Source organism: Tupaia chinensis, unplaced genomic scaffold, assembly GCF_000334495.1.
Source record: "Tupaia chinensis unplaced genomic scaffold, TupChi_1.0 Scaffold147433_1, whole genome shotgun sequence".
Lineage (NCBI taxonomy): Eukaryota > Metazoa > Chordata > Mammalia > Scandentia > Tupaiidae > Tupaia > Tupaia belangeri.
This window is the reverse complement of record NW_006207284.1, coordinates 1,029,444-1,051,305: the sequence shown is the minus strand read 5'-3', so window position 1 is coordinate 1,051,305 and position 21,862 is coordinate 1,029,444. Positions and strand designations below refer to the sequence as shown.

At 41.2% G+C, this 21,862-nt stretch overlaps 1 protein-coding gene across 6 annotated transcripts in view; it reads right to left on the bottom strand.

Annotated features, from left to right (window-relative positions):
- The window catches only part of MGAT5 (alpha-1,6-mannosylglycoprotein 6-beta-N-acetylglucosaminyltransferase), a 387,858-nt gene that overhangs the window by 167,334 nt on the left and 198,662 nt on the right, over window positions 1-21,862 (bottom strand). For all 6 annotated transcript variants that reach the window (XM_006169708.3, XM_014584664.2, XM_006169709.3 and 3 more), the window contains 2 exons: window positions 3,131-3,207; window positions 2,007-2,096 (listed from right to left, as the gene is read on the bottom strand). In XM_006169708.3, the coding sequence (XP_006169770.1) occupies window positions 2,007-2,096; window positions 3,131-3,207 (167 nt within the window). The remainder of the gene's footprint in view (window positions 1-2,006; window positions 2,097-3,130; window positions 3,208-21,862) is intronic.

The following is a 21,862-nucleotide window of genomic DNA, read 5'->3' as shown; positions in this document are numbered from 1 at the left end:
AACAAGCCAGTACCTGTTTCACAAGGGTCTCCTGATCCATGAAGGAGAGAAGGGGAGGCCAATAAGATTGGATTCCCTGCTACTGTCTTTCCCTGTAGCCTGCCCTGAATAGTCTTAACTCTTCCCCACTCCATGGATGTTCCTAAAAGTGAAACAGATCACTGAAGTCTTTAACAAACTCCACATGGTCTATAAAATTCTCTGCTGCTATTAAGTTCAAGAGTACATGAGCTGGCCTGGCAGAGCTGCAGTTAAGGGAGCCAGATCTTGAACACTGTCTGCAGTTCAAGCCCTGGTGGCTTGAAAAACACACTGGATTACTTTTATGTACATGCCCTAAAATCCAATGGGAAATAGGAAAAATGATTTCATCATGGGGATCAGCAGGTAGCATAATGGTTACATCACTGGACTCCCATGTAGTTGACCATGGTTCGAGACCCGAACCCAGCAGCTTGGAATGCACACCAGGCATGTATGGGTGCTTGCCCAAAATCCCGAGAGGAGATTGGCCATCCCCCTGTGGGGTGATTTTTTGCTTTCTGACTGTCTCTCTGGCGAGTGTACATGCCCTACAGCAAAAATCTCTTAAAAAATAAAAAAAGATTCAGCATGATCATACCCCACTGGGAAGCTCTTTCTCTGTCTCTTTCTGGCAACACACGTACCCTCCGGCAATTAAAAAAAAAAAGTCAAGGATGAAATTAAAATAAGCTCAGATAAAAAAAGCAAAACTCAACCTAGAAGTCAATAACTAACTCGTCCAACAAGCACACGAAAAGATATTCAACATCACTAATCATTGAAGAAATGCAAACCAAAGCCATAGTGAGATAGCACCTCATGCCCTTTAGGATGGCTACTGTCCAAAAACAAGAGAGAGACACGGGAAATAAAAGAGTTGATGAAACTGCAGAGAAATTAGAACCCATGTGCACTATTGGTGGGTATGTCTGATGAAAAAGCAAAACGGCAGTTCCTCAAAAAAATTAAAAATGAAATTACCACATGATCCAGCCATTCCACTTCAGGGTATCAACTGAGAGAACTGAGAGCAGAGTCGTGAGGAGGTATGTGTATTCCCGTGTTCGCAGCAGCACTCACAACAGCCAAAGGATAGAAGCGACCCAAGTGTGCACTGACTAATGGATGGACTAACGAAATGTGGTGTATATTTACAATGGAAGATTATCAGCCTTAAAAGAAAGGAAATTCCGGGCCAGCTGGGGATGTGGTGGTTGGGATGGCTGGATCCCACACAGCAGACGGTGTGATTTAGGTCTCAAACACCATGACTAAAGAAACTTGCCACGTGTGTGTGCATGTGCACATGCATGCCCAAAATCCTGAGAGGAGAACAGACTGTAGCATGGCCATCTCCCCTGAGAAGTGACTGCTCTTTCACACGCTCTCTCTCTGTCTCCCTCCCTCTCCTGGTAGGGCATGTTCCCTGTAGCAAATGAAAAAACAAAGCAAACAAAAACAGAGGAGGAGGAGGAGGACATGGAATAACCTTGAGCACGTTGTACTAAGTGACATAAGCCCGTTACAAATGGACACATACTGCACGATTCCACTTACAGGCAGTGCGGAGGACAGGCAGATTAGAGACAGAAAGTGGAATGGCGGTGGTTAGGGGCTGAGAGGAGGGAGAACAGAGAGTCAACATTTAATGGGTACAGAGTCTCGGGTTTGTGACATGAAGAGAGTTCTGGAGATGAATGGTGATGACGGCCACACAAGAATGTGAATGCACTTAGCGGCACTGATTTGCACTCTGGAAAATGGTGACGGTGGCCAATCTTATATATCTTTTATTACAATAAAAAAATAAATTGGGGGGGAAGCAGTTAGCTAACAGTCTATTTTTTTTCCAAGGGAACAGAAAGTCATCTTTCTTCCACATGAAAACAACACGTGTTTTCAGGCTTTTCAAATTCCAGGCTCAGCTACAACACAATCTAACCACACACATCTACCCCCAAGAGTTAAAAAAGACTACTCACCTCACTGAGGTAAATAAAAAAAGAGCAGGTGGACCCATCCACTCCATAGTCTGCGTAGCAGGGATCCGAGCGCCACATGTCTTTCATCCACTGAAACAACAGGAAGCAGGTAAGAATGTGTCTGAGCAGCCGCAGTCCACTCTCGGTGCCCCTGAACATGTGCTCACAGAGGAGGTGACAATACAAGGCAGGACGGTGGACGGAATGGTTCAAGCTGGCAAAGAACTGAGCAAATGGGTCACTGAGCAAGGTCAAGACGTGCAGAGGCTCAGCTCTTGAGTGATTGATAACACACTGGCTTGTGCTGGGTCTTAACTGAGTACCTGGAGCAAAAGGTCCTCTTGGGACACACCAGGTCTCAGAGCTCAGGATAGGCGTGGCTGGAAAGGTGTATCATGGGTAATTAAATGGGACCCTTGCAATGAAATCCCCTCTGGCCACTCTATTTCCAAGGGCTGTAGGACAGTGCCTAGGGTAGAGAGTGTTCTAACCAGAGCCCCAAGAAAGCACTTATAGATGCCCCAAAGGGAGACTGTGAAAATGCTTCTTGGGTGGCCCTCACCACACTAACTGCATACCTGAACCAAAACTTATCTCTGAAAACTGCTAAGCAGGGAGTAGTCTTCCCAAGGGCAAGCCGCACAAATAGGATCTTTAAAAAAATACTAAGAGTGAAAGAGTAGCCAAATGTCTCAGGGTACTCAACTGCAAATGCAAATGTGACATTTAAACCACAATCTGGAGACCTCAGAGCAGGGGCCTGGCACTGGGCGAGAGGGATCTGGACTCTCAATAATGGCAGCCCCTGTCACTGGTCCTTGAAGGATCACCCGCTGGAGGCTGGGAACGAGGGAGGGGAAAGCTGCTTCAAAGACACAGCAGGCGCCTGAAATGGCTCAGGCTCTTTCAGTCTGACCAGCGGGAGCCATTGTTGACCAGCCCCATGGAGCTGGCATAAGCAGAGAAGGGCTGTGTGGCACAGCCCAGAACTGGCTGACTCCAGGCATCCTATAAACAACTCCCTTCAAGGGCTCAATCACCCATTAGTATCACCAGGGAGGGATAAAGAGTGGGGGTGTGAGTGCAGCTGGAGGATGATGGAAAGGAATACACTTCCTCCTTACCTTGATTTTCCCCTCGCAGTGGGGGTAGCCATCCATAGGAGGCAATACACATTTTTCTTGAGCTCCATTAATGATATCTATAAGGACAGAAAACAACAAAGGGTACCATGAAGTCTAAATAACAGAAATCTAAAGTCTCCTAAGCAGAGAAGCAAAGAGAGAAACCAAACAAAGTCCATCTTGGCAGCCAAGTTGTAACCCATGGGACCCCTCTGCCGCAAACCGGTTGCTTGGTCTGCAGTGTGGACCTGATCTGAGGATAGCCCACTGACAGGAGGGCCAGACACCTACAGCGCATGTCGTTGGCTTGAAGAGTAAGCTAGGCCAAGCAGAGTGCTTGCTTAGAAACCTGCAACTGGGAAACAGAAACCAAACAAGCAGGATATGAATCCATGAGATTAGGAGAATTTGCTGGGGCTGGTGGGGTCACTTTGGGCTATAGGCAAAGTGAGGTCATAAGCAGACTTGGTGAAGATACACACGAGCTCAGGAAGCCAGGAGAGGAGAGAGGGGAACAGAGCTGGTGTGCGGAGGAGCAGAGAGCCACTAGTCTGTGCCATCCTGAGGCACTTGTTCTGGTTCCAGGAGGTCTTCTTACAGACCCGTCCTTAGGGTTCCATGGAGGGCTCTTTATTGCTTTAAATATTTTCCCACAATAAACTCTCTTTATATCTGCAATCTCTAGTGGGTTCCCATCATTGTAACAATTCAAATCCAAAATGAATGCCTTCAAGAAATTTATGACCTAATGGACAACAGACGCATGAACCATGGAACACAGTGTAACCGACATTATGTCAGGGCTGGAAAAGAAGGATTCCCAGCCCACTCTCTAAGGGTCAAAGAAGGCCTCCTGACCCATTGATGTAAGTCAATGAGATGTGAAGACAAAGGAGGAGTGAGTCAGACAGAGGGACAATCTAAAGATGGCAGTCAAGGAACAAAGGTAGTCTTCATGTGGGGACAGACTTTGGCTGGAATGAAGAGTGAGCGAGAGGTACTGAGTGAGGTACTGAGAGGTCAGACAGGAGAAGTAGGCAGGGCCCAGAAAGAAAAGGCCTTCTATCTCTGGTCTTTAAAGGACATGCCGATGCAAGGGATGTCCTTTTATTTATTTATTTATTTTCCTGTTTTGTTTTGGGGAGAGGTTTTTGCTATAGGGCGTGTGTGCTTGCCAGCAGGAGAGAGACAGAAAATGAGAAATCACTCCCCAGGGGGGATGGCCATGCTGCAGTCCTTTCTCCTCCAGTCTCCTCTCAGAATCTTGGGCATGCACTCACATGCACCCGGCAAGAGTTTAAGCCACCAGGTCCAGGACTAGAACCAAAGTTGACTACATGGGAGCCCAGCAACATAGCCACTGCGCCAACTGCTGGTCCCACAATGAAAGGTTTTAAAGAGGGAATGGGGTGGTAATGATCAGATTTTTCTGTACAAATGATCATTTTAGTTGAAAATTAGGACAACCCTAAACATACATGCTTCTTTTTATGGAACAACAGGCATTTTCCAGAGATGTTTGGAAAATGTCACTATTATTTACTGCCAACAGTTTCTATACCAAGTACTATCAGAAACTAGATCCCAAACTGTAGCATTATTTGGCAGAGGTGTTTAAATGATACCTCCATGGCTGCTAAAGGAGGATTTTAAAGAAGGATTTTAGGATTTTTTTTTTCTGTTTGTAACAAAGATTCCTGACCTCTTGATTTAGTGTTTCCAATGAGCCTTTTACTTGATAAAGACAGAGTATAAAACTCAATATCCTTCTTATTATGGATTCGAGGCAGGGTCCTTTAGTAGTTAAAATCAAAGTAACCCAGCTTGCTAGAGCATCAGTTTCACGATCTGTAAAATGGGAAGAACTGTACCTCTGTCTCATGTGGCACTCATAAAGTCAGCTTTATATTCATAAAGAGCCTGGTCCAGCTGGCATATGGACCAGAGCAGGTGCTTAAAAGTTGGCATTTGCTAGAATCCCACAGAACTTTTATTGGTTCTACCGAGGAAAGCAGCACTTCGATTTCACTGCCATGTCTGGAAATGCATCCCATGTGTTTTTTAAATAAATGCAGGCCTGGGGTAGTGGCTCTTCTTACAGTTTCCCCTTTTTCCATTTGGGCTTCCTGGGCTTTTTGCTCATGACTCTCCTAATGCAGTGGACAAGTACATTCTTTTATTTCTGCCCATCTCTGCTCCTGCAGTATGTGGCCGTTATGGGAAGCTTATGTCTTCTGGCTCTATCACCAGGTACTCCATACGTGCTGCTGGACTGAGTAACATGCACATGCCCTCTTACCCGTGGCCTGCCTCCTGGGCTCAGGGAGAGCTAGACTGAGCGGAGACTCTTACTAGGCATGGCTTGTATTTCATCGGCAGAAGCTGGCTAATCTAATGGTGTCACCTCAGCAATCCCTTCACTTACAGATGCTTTTCCTCTCCATTATGCACTCACACCCTGATGAGACTGCATGGGCAATGGGCTTCCACATTTTTTGCTTTAAACCTTTAAAGCAAAAGCTCTGGGGTAGGAAGAATCAGTGGGGATGAAAAAGAAGATGCCTCAGCCTTCCAGGCACAGGGCAGAGCTGTTCTCCCAAACTGCCTAGGAATAACCTCAGCAATACCCTCCACCACTGCACAGACCACAAGGACTTTCAGCTCCTTCTCATGTTGTTTCCATCTCAATGACAAAAATTCAATAATAATATTTGTAGGAATTTTTGTCCATGGAAGACTTTCCTAACCATGAAAGAACATCATTTCAGTTTAATTAAGAAACAAAAATTCAGTTTAATTAAGAAACAAAGAGGGAGGAAGATTCTGCAAAGATATGTTACTAAAATGTTTTCCCTGCTATTTATCTCAAGCTCCTGCTCATGCCATTTTTTTTTTTCCATAGTGAAAGTACAAAGGAAAATAAACATTGCAATGTAAGCAATGAAGCCCAGCTCCTACTGCTATCTAGGGTTCAGTGTTGGTTTGTTTAGGTTTTTGCCACAGGGCATGTACACTTGCCAGGGAGCAACAAGGAGAGCGAAAGTGAGAAGTCACTCCCCAGGGGAGATGGCCATGCTGAAATCCCTTTTCCTCCATTCTCCTCTTAGGATTCTTAGCATGCATGAACGCACTCTTGCCCAGTGTCATTTTTCTGCCAGGTCCAGGACTTGAACCACAGTTGGCCTTGGGAATCCAGCACCTTCACTACCATACCACCTACTGGCCCCCAGAATTCAGTTTCACGCCTTGATCTCACAGTAACTTCAGTTTCATCCCTTGTCCTCACAGTAGCCCAAGGTACAGTGTCTTCCACCAAAAACCTCACCTCTGTACTGTCTATGGCCTGGCCAATCAGGTATCTGCACAAATGGCAGAGGATACAGGTGTGAAAACTCTATTGTTCTCTCAGTCACTTGCATCCACACAATAGAGTATGTGCTTGAAGGCTGGGTTTAATCTAAGAGAACAAACACTTTCCTACTATGAAAACATTTAATATTCATGAAGAACTTATACACCACAGAAGTGGCAAGTGTCCTAAACATACATAGGGCAGGGGGATGTTCCACAAGATGTGGGGCCAGATCTTCCCCAACAGCCCCAATAGATGCACATATATACAGAGAGATGTGTTTGGAGGGAGCCAGTGGTATATTAAGTACACATTGAGAAGTAAGAGATAGAGACATGGAACCAGACAGATTTATTTTTTTAATTTATGCTTTCCTCCACTTCTGAGGAAGGAAGGAACGTGGGGAGAGTGAGAGCCAAGAGGGCAGAAATAAATGGTAAGGCTGGTGTCAAGGGGATGGTGAGAATAGGAAGGGTCTGGTCCAAGACAGGAAACCAAGGTGGATGGAAGACAATAACTTGCCTTGATATACCACCTGTGTCTTGAAAGAGCTGTCACATACCTGATCATGTTTTAAGAGAAATATGATTACTCCATCTGATCATTTGGAATGGGAGGCCTCCAAAATGCCCAGCACCAACCTCCAAACTCAGCACAGTCACAGGATGCTGCTCCTCCCATGTGCTGAAATGTCACTGCCTCACCTTCCCAAGATGTGATCCCGCCTACAGGAGCTGGTCTAGGAGAGGAGGGACCACATACAAGTGGGCAAGGCACCTGGCAGCCCAGTTCCTCCACCAGCCAGCACTCATAGTCGCTCATGGAAGGGTAGGACTGTGGCTCCCAGCCCCAGTGCCAACATGTGCCAGCAAACCAGCCTGCACAGTGTGTGCTCAGACAACTGAAGACAAGTAACCAAGGAATGAAGAGCCCGAGTTCCAGAGGGATGACAAGAAAGTCTCATCAATGAGAGGGGTAAGGGATTCTCACTTAGTCTCATTGACCCATGGACTCTGAGTTCTGGACTCCACATGGTCAGGGGAATCTGGTTTAGGCATGAGGGAGAATAGGGGCAGCAATTAGAAAAAAGTCATTTCTGATGCTGGGACGGGAGATGTGGCCTATTCCCAATGCAAGAGACTAACAGACATATCTCACTGGTAAAAACAGAGGCTGGACCCAAGCTGGTGGTATAGTCAACAGCAAACTGAACTGTAGTGCTGGAACCCAAGCAGCTGACTGTGAGTTCGGATCCCTGGGTCCGCCAGGAAACATGGTAGCACGTGCACACACGCACACATGCCTGAGATCCTGATTAACTAGGGCCAGGGAAAGGGTGTCAGGACATGCACACACACACGTTCTCTCTCTCTCTCTCATGAATAAAATTAATAAAATAAAAAGGAAAAAGTGAGCAAAAGGCTGGCCAGCCATCTTGACAACATAAGAACACAATGCTCCAGGGTGCTGAGGCCATACTGGAAATCCTGGGTTCACGTCCCTGTGCACTCCAGGTATGTGTGCACATGCCTGAGACCCAAGCTGGCTGAGAAGAATCATACCATGAAGACCCTTTCGGGGCTGCCAATATCCCATCTACCATCTTCATGGAATAAATAATAAAAACAAAAAGAGAGGCATGCAGTTTTAGAGACATGATCTTAGGGAATCTTGTTTTAACTAACCTGATGCTTTTACAAATCAAATGCAAGGTCCATTGGGTACCACAAAAAGATTCATTCATCTTTTAAAATCACCGTTGGTTACACATTCATGCATAAAGATGCTGGTGTGTGTGTGTGTGTGTGTGTGTGTGTGTGTTTTAAGTATCATGCACTATCAACCATGTATTAGGTCATCGGGAAAGTTGAGGGGCATTTTTCTATGCAAAAACGTGTTGTAACTTTCTCCAGGACCCAATAGCATCACAAAGCACTAACCTACTACAAACTTACTCAAAGTTAACAATACCACTCCTCACTCTGAGAGATCCATAAAAATGGTTATAAAGAATCTTGAGGTTCATCCCCATAGTGCAATAGTTAAGCACCCTGCAGAGGGTGCTGGGTCCCACATGGCCTACCAGAGTTCAATCCCTACCTTGGCAGTTTGAAAACCCTGCTGGATATATGCACACATGCTTAGGTTGCTGAAGGGATGAAGAAATGGAGGAAAAGAGATTGTGGCATGACCTTACTCCATTGGGGCCAGGGGGTGCTCATTCTCTTTGGTGCATAGGCACACAGCTTCTGGCAAAAAAGGAAAAAAAAAAGACTCAAAACAAACAAAAAGAAACGAAGTCAGGTATAAGCTTTAATCCTGATCCTATCAATGCTTATATGTATATGTTGTACCAGGTGTAAGAAACCAAACTGCTGGGTTCGGCAGGTGGTGTGGTGGTTAAGGGCGTTGGACTCTCACATGGCTGACTGTGGTTTGAGTCCTGAACCTGGAGGCTTGCTTTCTCTCCCCTCTAACCCCTGACCTCTCTGGTCAAATTAAAATAAATAAATGAATAATAAAGTTCAATAAAATAATTCTTTAAAGAAGAAACTCAGCTGCCTGTGATGATGAAAACTAAGCAGAGTGGAAGAGGAGAATGGATGGGAAGTGTACACATACTACAGTCAATACAGGTGTGTGTGAATGATCCCATGCAGAAAACATTTCAGAGTGACAAAGCTGACCTACTATGAAGAGAGCCCGATGTGTCAAGGCTCACTTTCCTGCACATTCATTACAGCAAAGATGTCAAGAGTGGGTCATGACACTTCTTTTGTAGAACACAGTGCCATTAACTTTTTATCTAGAACTGAACAAGAACCTGACAGGTTAAGGGTGACAGACTCCCTCACCTTTACAACATTAAAGAGAGAGAAAAAAAAGAAATAGTAGAAAAAGTGGTTTACAAAATCTCCCAGAAACCTACAAGAACATGACCACCTATCTGCTGCAGGAAGTTTTTACGAAATTGAGTTCGATTTCCTCCCTGGGTTCCTCTGCCAACAGCTAAGATAACCATCTTCAGAAGCAAGGGCTCCATTCAGCCCACTGGCAACCCACACACATTTCCTCTCCAAGGTAAAGGGCCTCCAGTGATTCTGTTTTGTGTGTAGGACAAGGCAGTATTTCTCCAGCACACCTGATAGGAACATGTGGCCGCACTTATCAGATGGCCTCTTTACGCACACCCACCTGACTACACAATGGGCCTAGCCAATCAGCAATAGGCAGGCCCTAACTCAGTCTCCATGCTCAGCCTGGATCCTAGCTCCTGCAAGCACCTCCATCAGCCAGCTTGACTTCAGGAGTTAAAGCAATAAATCAGGCACAAATCAGCCACAGTGAAATACAGTCCCCATTAAAAATGACCTCACCAGTTATTCTCAGCTTGGCAGATATTTATTTAGGGCTGCTTTACATTTGTGCTATGAAAAAAGTGATTTAATTTGTATAACTGAGTCAGATACACATATTCCAGACACTGGGAAAAGACTTGTTTTTGCATCTTGTTTCTGTTTTGTTTTCTAAATCTAATAAGCGGGATATGCAATCATCATGGCACCAAAGAACTGCATAGCTGTAAGGGCGTTCTGGAGCCGTGTTAGTCAAGACCTCTGCTTTTCCTTATTCACAAAACTGAGGCCTACCCAGAGATAAAGCACCTTCCTCATTCATTCATTTCTTCGTTCTCTTCTGTGTGAAGGTGCTCTGTATAATCCACCAAGTCTCTTGCCATCTGAGTCAAGATCATTGCCATAAAACTGATTCTATCAATAAGTATTAAAGGCACACTGCCATCTTCGAGTTCTCTGTACGAAATGTAAACAGTGAACACTAATGAATGAAATGACAAATTTTGATTCCCCTCTGAAAAAGTCCTGCCCAGGGCCTCGTGGACTTGCTAAATAAAAACCTGGAGCTAGTACTGTCTAAGTACAGGTACAACAGACATATCTGAAGTCAACGAGAAAATCATACTCAGAATACACAGTCTCTCAGTTACACACAACTTTTCGAGAGTGGAACTAATACTTAACAAGAATGAACCTGTGATCACTGTGAAACCATATTGCCAAAGTATAACCAAAGTCATAACATTTCAAATAACAATTCAACCACACAACCCCAGATTATTTATACTACTCTGTCATAGCCTTTGTCATTTTTTGTAAGATTATCTGCCTAAATAAGCTTTTAAGCCAGCGTTAATAAGGTCCTATTGTTGATTTTACTATTCTCTTCTTGGTAAATCCATATTAAAAAGAGGACCCAGGGTTGAGATATGCACTGTGAGAGGAAAGATACATAAGAAGGTCATACCAACACACGGACACAGACTGCATATCTAACCCTACCCTCCATTCTGATAGCCTTAGGTTTCTACTACTGGGATCATGCAGTCAGAAAGAGGGCTGGTTATCACACCCCTAGGAGCACACACATGACAGGAGCAAAAAAAAAAAAAAAAAAAAAAAAAAATTTGGAGTTAAATAACTGCCCCTGACAAGGAGAAAAGAACAACTTATCAGTTCCACTTACTGGGAAAATGCAAACCAAAATACAATGAGATATGACTTCTTAACAACTGAAATGGCTATAATAAAAAATTCAGATAATGACAGGTATTGACAAGGATGTGGGGAAATGAGAAACCACAAAACCACTGCTGGAAATACAAAATGGTGTAGCTGCTTTAGACACAGACTAGTAGTCCCACAAAAAGTGAAGCACAGGCATATTTGACTGAGCAATTCTACTCCTTGGTTTAAACTATAGAAGAGTGAAAACACACATCTACAAAAAGGGGTATACAAGTGCTCATAGTAGCTCAATTCATAACCAAAAGTTGGAAGCAATATAAATGTCCATTAACCAGTAAAAAGACTAAATAATACATCTAAAAAATGGATGATTATTTAGTCATAAAAATGAAGTATTAATAATACATGCTATAGCATGGATAAACCTCAACTTGCTAGGTGAAATCAGCCAGTCACAAAGACCACACATGGTATGATTCATATACATGAAACATCAAGAACAGACAAATCTATAGAGACCGAAAAAAGTAGATTAGTGGTTGCTTAGGGATCACTGAGGGGGGCGGTGGTGATATGATAGCGACAGGATCTGCAGTTTTCTTCTTTTCTGAGATGATGAAAATACTCTAAAATTGATTGTGGTGATGGGTACACAACTCTGTGACTATACTAAAAGGCTTTGAATCAGATAACTTAAATGGGGGATTTGTACAGTATGTAGATTCTAGCTCAATAAAGCTAATAGAGAAAAAAAAAAAAAACCTTTGCTGCTGATTTATATTCAGCAAATACTGCACCAAAATGCGCATCTGGAATGGTACTTTCTAGGAAGTATACAGAACACAAACCTATCTCTACCTAAAGGGAGGCTCATAATAAACAGGACCCAAAAACTTCCTCATTGAAAAAGGAAGTTAGCGCAGTGTAGTACCAGAAAGGACCTACAACAAAGGTAATAATGAATGGGCAAGAAGGGGAGCAGATTGCAGGGACCTGGAGGGCTCAGAAGGCTGCAGAGACAGGGCAGGCCATTTGCTGTTCTCCCAGATCTGATTTCCCTTCATTCTGCCCTAAGTAACAGTTTTTAGCTAAGCACCAGTTACTTGGCTAGGGCTTCTCTTGTAGCTAAATGTGACTGTATGACTAAATTCAGGCCAAGGGGGATATGGGAGGAAGTTCCAGAGAATCTCTCATTTCAGGACAATCTGCCTAGCTGAATCTGTAGTTCTGACAGCCGAACTCTCACTTCCCCCACAGCCCATGGGCTACAAGTGTACATGTAATAACTGGGCAAAATGGGAGGGGTCTGGGATCCTGACTGACCCTATGGAGAAGAGCCACTCTGCTGGCTGGACCACTGGCTACTGGATTACCACATGAAAGGGAAACCACCCTGTGTTTCATTTAAATACTGCACACTTGGGGTCTCTGTTACAATGGCTTAGTTTATACTTAAGTAATTACCAAAAAAGGGAGATTTGAGCTGAGCTCTGAAGTACAAGTAGTAGTAGAATGGAGAAGGTGAGGGCACAGAAAAAAGTAATAATAGTGGCACTCAACACAGGCAGGATGTACTATCAATACCTACTATAATTTATGCACGTGGATTATTTCAATTAATCTTCACAATAACCCTGAAAATTAAACACAGTTATTATTCCTATTCTTCAGTAGGCGAGACTGAGGCCTACAGAGATTAAGTAACTTTGCCAAGGTCACAAAGTTAGCCATTCTTAACCCTGTTTATATATTTTAAGATTACTTAGGGAGGGACAAAATGGTAGCACAGTGGTGAAGCAGACATGAAGGTTGCCAGCTCACGTCCAGAGACCTCCCTGAGTAAGTCCAGCATGCATGTGGGGGCTTGATCCAGGCTGGCAGAGATTGCTAAGTAGAGAAGCAACATCCTGAAAAATAGGTAAAATCCGAGAAAAAAAGGGAGCAAAAGCCACATTTTAAGATCAAAATGGGACCGTATACATTTTAAAAGATACTAGTACATAAAATCTTTATAGTTGAAAAAAATGTATATCTAATGTAAATCACCCAGGAGCTTAAACTGTCTTTTAGTGGGTAAAGGAATCAAGACTATTTAAAAAAATTTTCCAGAGGCTAGAGCACTTGTCCAGACAGACAGACAGACAGACAGAGAGAAAGGGGTGGGGGGAAGGAAAGCATCTCCACGGGGCATGGTCATGCAGCAATCTCCTCTCCATTTCTCCCTCCTTTTAGGATGTTGGGCACTTATGCATATGTGTCCAGTGTGTTTTTCAAGCCTCTGGTCCTGGACTTGAACAGTGGCTGTCAGTCACTATGAGACCTGGTAGGATCCCTCAATGGCTGGCCCAGAGTTTTTGTGTTGTTTTTAACTTGACACAGGGTCTATAAAGACAACCATGAATATTCAACATCTTCTTTGATCAACTGTAGCTTCTAATGCCTTTCTTTTTTAAGTAGTCTCTTTAATATTCATTTTCACTTAATTAAACTCTTTGGGGCCTAACTCCATAGGTAATTGGTAAATATTTTTTTCAAATTTTCAAATGCATTTCCAAATTGAAATTGCATGGACCTCTAAAACCATAAAGCTATAATAATTTTGTCTTCTCTAGGGCCAGTCAGTGGCGTGGTGGTTAAGGTGGCTGGATCTCACATGGCCGACTATGTGTTTTAAATCTCAGAGCCAGTGGCTTGAGAAATATGCTGTGTGTATGTGTGTGTGTGTGTTTGTGTACACAAACAAATGTGCCCAAAATCCCAAAAGGTAGAACTTGGAGAACAGATTGGGACATTACCATTCCCCATGAGTGCTTTCTCACTCTCTCTTGTCTCTCTCTGGTGAATACACACATTGTCTTGCAAAATTAAATCTGTCTTCTCTAATATCCAAATTGTAGGTCAATAGTAAATCAGTCATCTTCTAAAATGCCATCTTCCATCACTAGCTACTATGCAAGATGCCTTTTCATTATTAAGCATCTGATCCTAAACTGACAGGAAAAGGTACCAAGGAAGAGCCTTACTCCAGTGTCCTGGTTTTTGCTGGTCCTGGACCACATTCAACCTTAGCAGTGGAAAAGGCAGAACATGTTAAGTAAAGACTACATCCTGGAAAAGATGGGAGTTTTGTCATTAAGAGATCTCACCTGGAATTATCTCTCTGCCTCTTAACAGCTCAACCTGGGCTTGCTATTTAACCTTCAGGAACCAGTTTCCTCACTCAAAAAATGGAGTCTGCAAAACTTTCTAACACCTTGATGACTTCTTTCTGTGCCAAGTACTGTGCCTGATACTCACCTACGGCTTGAAACAACCTCTAAAGTAGAATGTGGGAGGTCTTCAAAAGGTCATGGGACATGAGTATTATGAAAAAACTATGAATTTCAAAAATGTTTTTCCACCACAAAATAAACAAGACTTTAATTCCATTTTTTCCATGAACTTTCCTCTTATATGGAATGTGAAAAGAGGTAAAGCCACAAGACAGAGAGATTGCCCACATACACAAGAATATCGCATGCTAGATCTCATCCAATCATTTCATTTATTTGGGCAATATATTTGTTCTACCATCCATATGTTCTCTGTGCCTGTCTTGACCATCCCTAATTAAATTTCATCACAGTACTTGGAGGGGTGTGAAGTATGGTCAATGATTAAAATACTTTCAATTTATGGAAGGAAAAAGGTTTAAGTTTTTTTTTCTTTAAGTTTTTAAAATTAATGTAATAGTCCAACAACATATACTGAATATATTCTTTTTTTTTTTTTTGAGAGGTTTTAGCTATAGGGTGCATGCACTCGCCAGGCAGAGAGAGAGAGACAGAGAGACGGAAAGCAAGAAATCACCCCCCATGTGGGATGGCCAGACCGCAATCCCTTCTCCTCCATTCTCCTCTCGGGATCTTGGGCATGAACGCACATATGCCCGGTGTGAGTTTTAAGCCACCGGATCCGGGACACGAACCGTGGTTGACTACATGGGAGTCCAGTGACGTAGCCATTACGCTAACTGCTGGTCCCCTGAATATGTTCTAATAGCTCTGGGACTGGAAAATAAAACTTAGTTTGTAATGTGATTTGGATAATCAGGAGTTTTTTGATGCATACATCTACGGGTACTTATTCTCTATGTGAATGCCACTTTCTGCAAGTTTTTATTTCATTTCTCCTAACGTTTCTTCTACAACAAAATGTTCAATACTTTATAAACAATATAAAGAACATAATGGATTCCATGTGGATATTATATATGTATCTAATGATAATAAATAGGTGTTAACAGTTAACAAAACTGGGAAAATGTTAGTTCCACACACACACACAAATTACACTGATCTCGTATTTCCAGAAAAATATTTCTGTGCCTAATATTTTAAGAAATAAAATACTGACATGTTTTGAGATTCTCAGCTGTCAATTTTGATTTAAGAAAATATACTAGGAAGTAGGTAGCAAATATTAAAAATTCATGATTATACTTGCAAAACCGTAACATTCTCAAGTTGGGAGCCTAAGGCAATTTTTATAACTATTCTCCTTTTTCAATAAACAAGACTGGGCAGAGCCTTTCATAACTTCTCCTTTTCTCACATGTGTTTTACTGGAAGAGGGACAGAGAAAGAGCATAATGAAGCTATCTTACTGTAACAGCCACACGCCCTGGAACAAGGAGTGTTGCGTGTCTCTCTTCATCCACTGAAATGAATGATTTGACCTTTCTTCCAAAATAGTATTAGGCTAAGCACAGCTCATATATTTCTGACATTTTAAAAATCAAATTGTCAAAGGTGTTTTGAGTTTAAAGTTTGGTAAAGAGAAGAAAAACCTATGCGATTTAGATATGTATTTGCTTTTATTGTAGCCAAAGAAGACAAAGCAATATGGAATTAATAACTCCAGGAGAAGGCCGGCTGTAGTGCTCGGCTATTTTGATCGTATAAATTCCCAAAAGGTGTGTCCCCTTCATCTGGCATGATGCCCTCTTTTTTGAATCACTTGTCACTACCCTTCCTGCAGCTGTTGGTAAAGAACAGATGCCAACTGGCCACCAAGACACCTAAAAGCAAGAAGGAAGTGCTTTTACTATTTTTTTGGCAAGTGATCAAGGTAAATTTTTTGTTTTCATGCTCTCATGTAAACGGAGTTTGACTTTGTTTTGGTTGCTTGGTTGTGGTTTCCTGCCTTACTTTTTAGTAGGGAAAATAAACTGTATGATAATTGAGCATTTAGATAAATAGATATTTTAGAATATATGAATTGTAATATAACTTAGAATTGAGATATAACACTTAGATCTAAGTTTTTTGTACTAGCAAAAGTACAGAAAGAACACAAGAAAGAGGCTGAAGGCCCGAACACTGTTAATGCCCATAAGCACACCAAACACTTGGGAGCAAGTCTGAAGAAAGGTTGAGAGCTATTTAACTTGTGGATCTTGTGTGACTTATCCGGAGTTCATGAAACCGACATGCCATTGACATAAAACTAACATGACATACCTGCTAGATAATGTTCTTCATTAGGGATGTCTCTCAAAACTAGGTTGTTAGTTACCAGGAATTATTCAATTCTAACTTAATACCTTACAATCTCTCCTAGCCTTTAGCACACCTTAGCAGCTACTTGCTTCTTCCCATGAGGAACAAGGTGGGGTGGGGGAGAAGCCTAGTGTTAAGATGATATAAATTTGAACACTTCAGATTAAATTAGAAGAGTAAGGTGTACGTAAGTCTTAGATGTTATAAGTAGTCTTCTAACACTGAAATGCTACCCATTGACTTAACAAAAAAGGCTAGCTGAGTATATTTTTGAAATAGAACTTGAAGGCAAGTTCTCCCTAGCATAAACCAGAAAGGTTTTCAATTGCCTGGGAACTTGTTTCAGGAAGTAGTCTGTTCCCAGACTAGTATCTGGTGTTGCAATGAGCTGTTGGAGGGTGCTAATTTTCAGGTAGTAGGATTACTAAGTGAAGATCCATTCCATCTGGCCAGTATCCAGGTTAAACCACAATCTCTTGCTCATCCTCCAGCTACCATATCCATGACAGGAGAATCCCCACTAAAGACACACTCTATTGCCAACCCAGAAGTATGGTTATTGCATTTAAAGTAAGAAATAACTGGCATGTGTGTGCCCGAAATAACTGGCTTGTGTGTGCCCAAAATACCAAGAGGATTGCTTTCTAACCCTGTCTCTGCAGCATGTGCACACACCTTATAGCAAAAATCTCTTAAAAAAAAAAAGTCAGATATGGAGGATCTATTGCTGAGTGAAGCCAGGCTATGAAAGAAAGATATTGTATGTATCCACTCAATATATACCGACTATCTGCACTCTATGATAGAGAGCAAAAAACTGGAGGACATAAAAGCAGTGAAGGTACTTAATGAGAATAGGACAGTGTGGAATGGGGGGGGTGAAGAGAAGAGGATAGAGAAAGATAGCAAGTGAACAATAGAGAGGCAGGACGTTAGTGAGAAACAGATATGGCTTATTACCTGTTGATGATGACATGATTGGTCTGAGAAGTATTTAATGATGGGCAAAGTATTTTTACAAGCAAAATGAGAAATAGCGATTGACTGTTTTAAAAAAATAATTAGAATAATAAAAAAATGATTGGGGAAAACATAGAAAAGATATTGAATGTTGAAGTGGGGAAATTAATGTCTCTGTACTGACTGACATGCATGGCATTCCCTTTTGAAAAAACAATGTAATACACTGTAAAGTTATATGTAATCCAATGTAATATAAAGATTATGATGATAAAAAAAATTAAAAATTAAAAAAGAAAGAGGAAATAAATAGCTGGATCCATACAAAAAGGTAGGGGATGGACTAGCAGTTAGAGTAATGACTATGTCGCTGGACTCCCATGTAGTCGACCACGGTTCGAGTCCCGGACCCAGTGTCTTAAACTCACGCCAGGCACATGTGCATGTATGCCCAAGATCCTGAGAGGAGGGAGAATGGAGGAGAAGGGATTATGGCGTGACTATCCCCCCCGGGGGGGGGGTGATTTCTCACTTTCTGCCTGTCTCTCTCTGTCTTTCTGGCGAGTGCATGCACCCTCTAGCAAAAACCTCTCCAAAAAAAAAAAAAGGTAGGGGAAAGTCAGGGCTGTGGTAACTTATATTACTGCTATCTATCCAGGCACACTGCTGAGCTGCACTGTTCGTTTCATTTATTTTTTATTTATTATCATAATCTTGTTTATATTACATTGAATCATATATATCTTTACTATTACATTTCTTTTTCCAGAAGGAATACCATGCATACCAGTCAAGGCAAAGACATTACTATCCACATCATCAAATAGCTTTTCATCATTTTCTTTCCTGATTATTTTTATTCTCATTATTTTTTTTAAACATTCAATCACTATATATTATTTTGCTTGTAAAAAGAATTTACCCAATGTGAAATACTTCTTAGACCAGTCCAGTTGAGAATACTATACATGTTACCAACAGGTAATAAATCATTTCTGTGTCTCACTAATGTCATGCCTCTCTATCTATTCTCTTGCCATCCTTCTCTATAATCTTCCCTTCTCCCACCCCATTCCACACTGTCTTCAGCATTACGAACTATTTTCACTGCTTTTATGCCCTTTAATATTTCGATCTCTACCATAAAGTGCACTGCACTATTTGTAAAAGAACTACAGGATCCATTTAACTGGGGACTCTTTGAAAAGCAAAGTTGAGAAATTACGTACCGACAATGTCAGGAAACCTGTTCACACATGAGACTCGTAATATTACAATGAAGAACGAGAAAAAGTGGGCAGAAACTGGAAAGGATTGTATCTTTAAAACAAGGCAACTACACTAGATAAGATTCATATTCATATGGCTGTGCCACCTGAATGGACTCTCCAGGCTGTGTGGTAAAAGTGACAAGAAAGTAAAGACAAGACTATGGTTTCATTGGCTCGAGTGTCACAGGATAAAGTTTGAATAGTGGCGAGAAATTAAGGCAGTATATCCCCAAAATAAGAGAGTCAAAAAGGGTACCCCCAAATCTATAAACTATTAAATTTCTTGAATGACCACATAATTAATCATTTGTGACGAGGATGCCAAAGAAAACCCAAACATGGATGTCACTCTGTCATCAGAGTCTCCATCTCATAGCTGTGATTCTTATTGTATTCTTAGTCTTTTTCCACTTAACTCTTCTCCACTTATGCCTGCCTTATGGATTTTAAGGTCTAGCACTAGACACAAAGACAATAGCCTTACAGAAACTTAAACCAACTCCCACAACTATTAGATCAAATCCCTTTAATAAGGCCCTCCTAGCACCCTCTAGCAAAAACCTCTCCAAAAAAAAAAAAAGGTAGGGGAAAGTCAGGGCTGTGGTAACTTATATTACTGCTATCTATCCAGGCACACTGCTGAGCTGCACTGTTCGTTTCATTTATTTTTTATTTATTATCATAATCTTGTTTATATTACATTGAATCATATATATCTTTACTATTACATTTCTTTTTCCAGAAGGAATACCATGCATACCAGTCAAGGCAAAGACATTACTATCCACATCATCAAATAGCTTTTCATCATTTTCTTTCCTGATTATTTTTATTCTCATTATTTTTTTTAAACATTCAATCACTATATATTATTTTGCTTGTAAAAAGAATTTACCCAATGTGAAATACTTCTTAGACCAGTCCAGTTGAGAATACTATACATGTTACCAACAGGTAATAAATCATTTCTGTGTCTCACTAATGTCATGCCTCTCTATCTATTCTCTTGCCATCCTTCTCTATAATCTTCCCTTCTCCCACCCCATTCCACACTGTCTTCAGCATTACGAACTATTTTCACTGCTTTTATGCCCTTTAATATTTCGATCTCTACCATAAAGTGCACTGCACTATTTGTAAAAGAACTACAGGATCCATTTAACTGGGGACTCTTTGAAAAGCAAAGTTGAGAAATTACGTACCGACAATGTCAGGAAACCTGTTCACACATGAGACTCGTAATATTACAATGAAGAACGAGAAAAAGTGGGCAGAAACTGGAAAGGATTGTATCTTTAAAACAAGGCAACTACACTAGATAAGATTCATATTCATATGGCTGTGCCACCTGAATGGACTCTCCAGGCTGTGTGGTAAAAGTGACAAGAAAGTAAAGACAAGACTATGGTTTCATTGGCTCGAGTGTCACAGGATAAAGTTTGAATAGTGGCGAGAAATTAAGGCAGTATATCCCCAAAATAAGAGAGTCAAAAAGGGTACCCCCAAATCTATAAACTATTAAATTTCTTGAATGACCACATAATTAATCATTTGTGACGAGGATGCCAAAGAAAACCCAAACATGGATGTCACTCTGTCATCAGAGTCTCCATCTCATAGCTGTGATTCTTATTGTATTCTTAGTCTTTTTCCACTTAACTCTTCTCCACTTATGCCTGCCTTATGGATTTTAAGGTCTAGCACTAGACACAAAGACAATAGCCTTACAGAAACTTAAACCAACTCCCACAACTATTAGATCAAATCCCTTTAATAAGGCCCTCCTAGTGGTTCTGCTTCTCTGATTTAAGCCTGACTAACACAAATAAAGAAAAACTTAACAAAGTCAACACTGGTTCTTTGAAAAGATAAATAAAATTTATAAACCCCCAAACAGGAATGATCAAGAGAAAGTTTAAATTAGCCATTTTAGGACTATAAGAAAGTTATCACGATAAATCCTATGCTTGTTAGAATAAAAGATGTTTAGGAACAGCTTTATGGCAATAATATAGTTTACTACTTAGAAAAAATGACAGACTCATGTATTTCTGGCAGCATTATTCATAATGCCCCCAAACTGGAAATGACTTACATGCCCATTATCAGGAAAATGGATACATCAATTAGGATTATATTCATACAACACAGCACTACTTCACAGTACTACTCTGATTTAAAGAAAAAGAACTACTGATATATGTAACACCAGGGATGAATCCTAAGCCATGATGCTAGGGAAGAGAAACCAGACCCCCTACAATGTTCATACTGTATGATTTCACTTTTATGAAGCTCAAAAACAGGAAAATAAATGCAGGGTGATAGAAATCTGAACAATGACTGCCTATGAGCAATGGAGACCGAACAGAAAAAGGCACAAGGGAACACTCCAGGGTGATGAATATGTTCTTTATCTTGCCTGTGGTGCTGGTTTTATGGATGTAAACATTTATCAAAACTCATCAAATTGTACACTTAAGATGGGTACCTCCCATTACATGCAATCTGGCTCTCACATAAAAATTAAGCTAAGTTGCTTTAAAATGTATGCTTTCTCTCTAACATAAAAATACAGATGAAGGGGGGACCAGCAGGTGGTGTGGTGATTAAGGCACTGGACACTCTCATATGGCTGACCAGGGTTCAAGTCCCAGACCTGGTGACTTGCTTTCTCACTTTCTCTCTCTGTCTCTCTCTGGTCAAATTAAAATAAAATAAATGAATGAATAAAATTTAATTAAAAAATAGGGATGAAGGATCATTATTTTTATCTGCTAATCTCCATTTATTAACCCTTTGCCAACCACCTTAGGAGAAGAATTTATCATATCCAAGCTCACATGCACCATCTAAAAAAACTTCAAATAATAATACCTTCAATGACCTCTAATAGGACATGTTTAATGTGGGTAGACAGTGCTAAGGACACCATCAGTTTACTTTGGTGACAAAGCACATAGAGAATTGAAACTTAGTCTTTATTTTGGCAATTACAATCTTGGAGTTAAGTGCAACTTGTCAGTAAAGTGTTTTTCTTGGACACTGACTGCATTTAGGTGCCT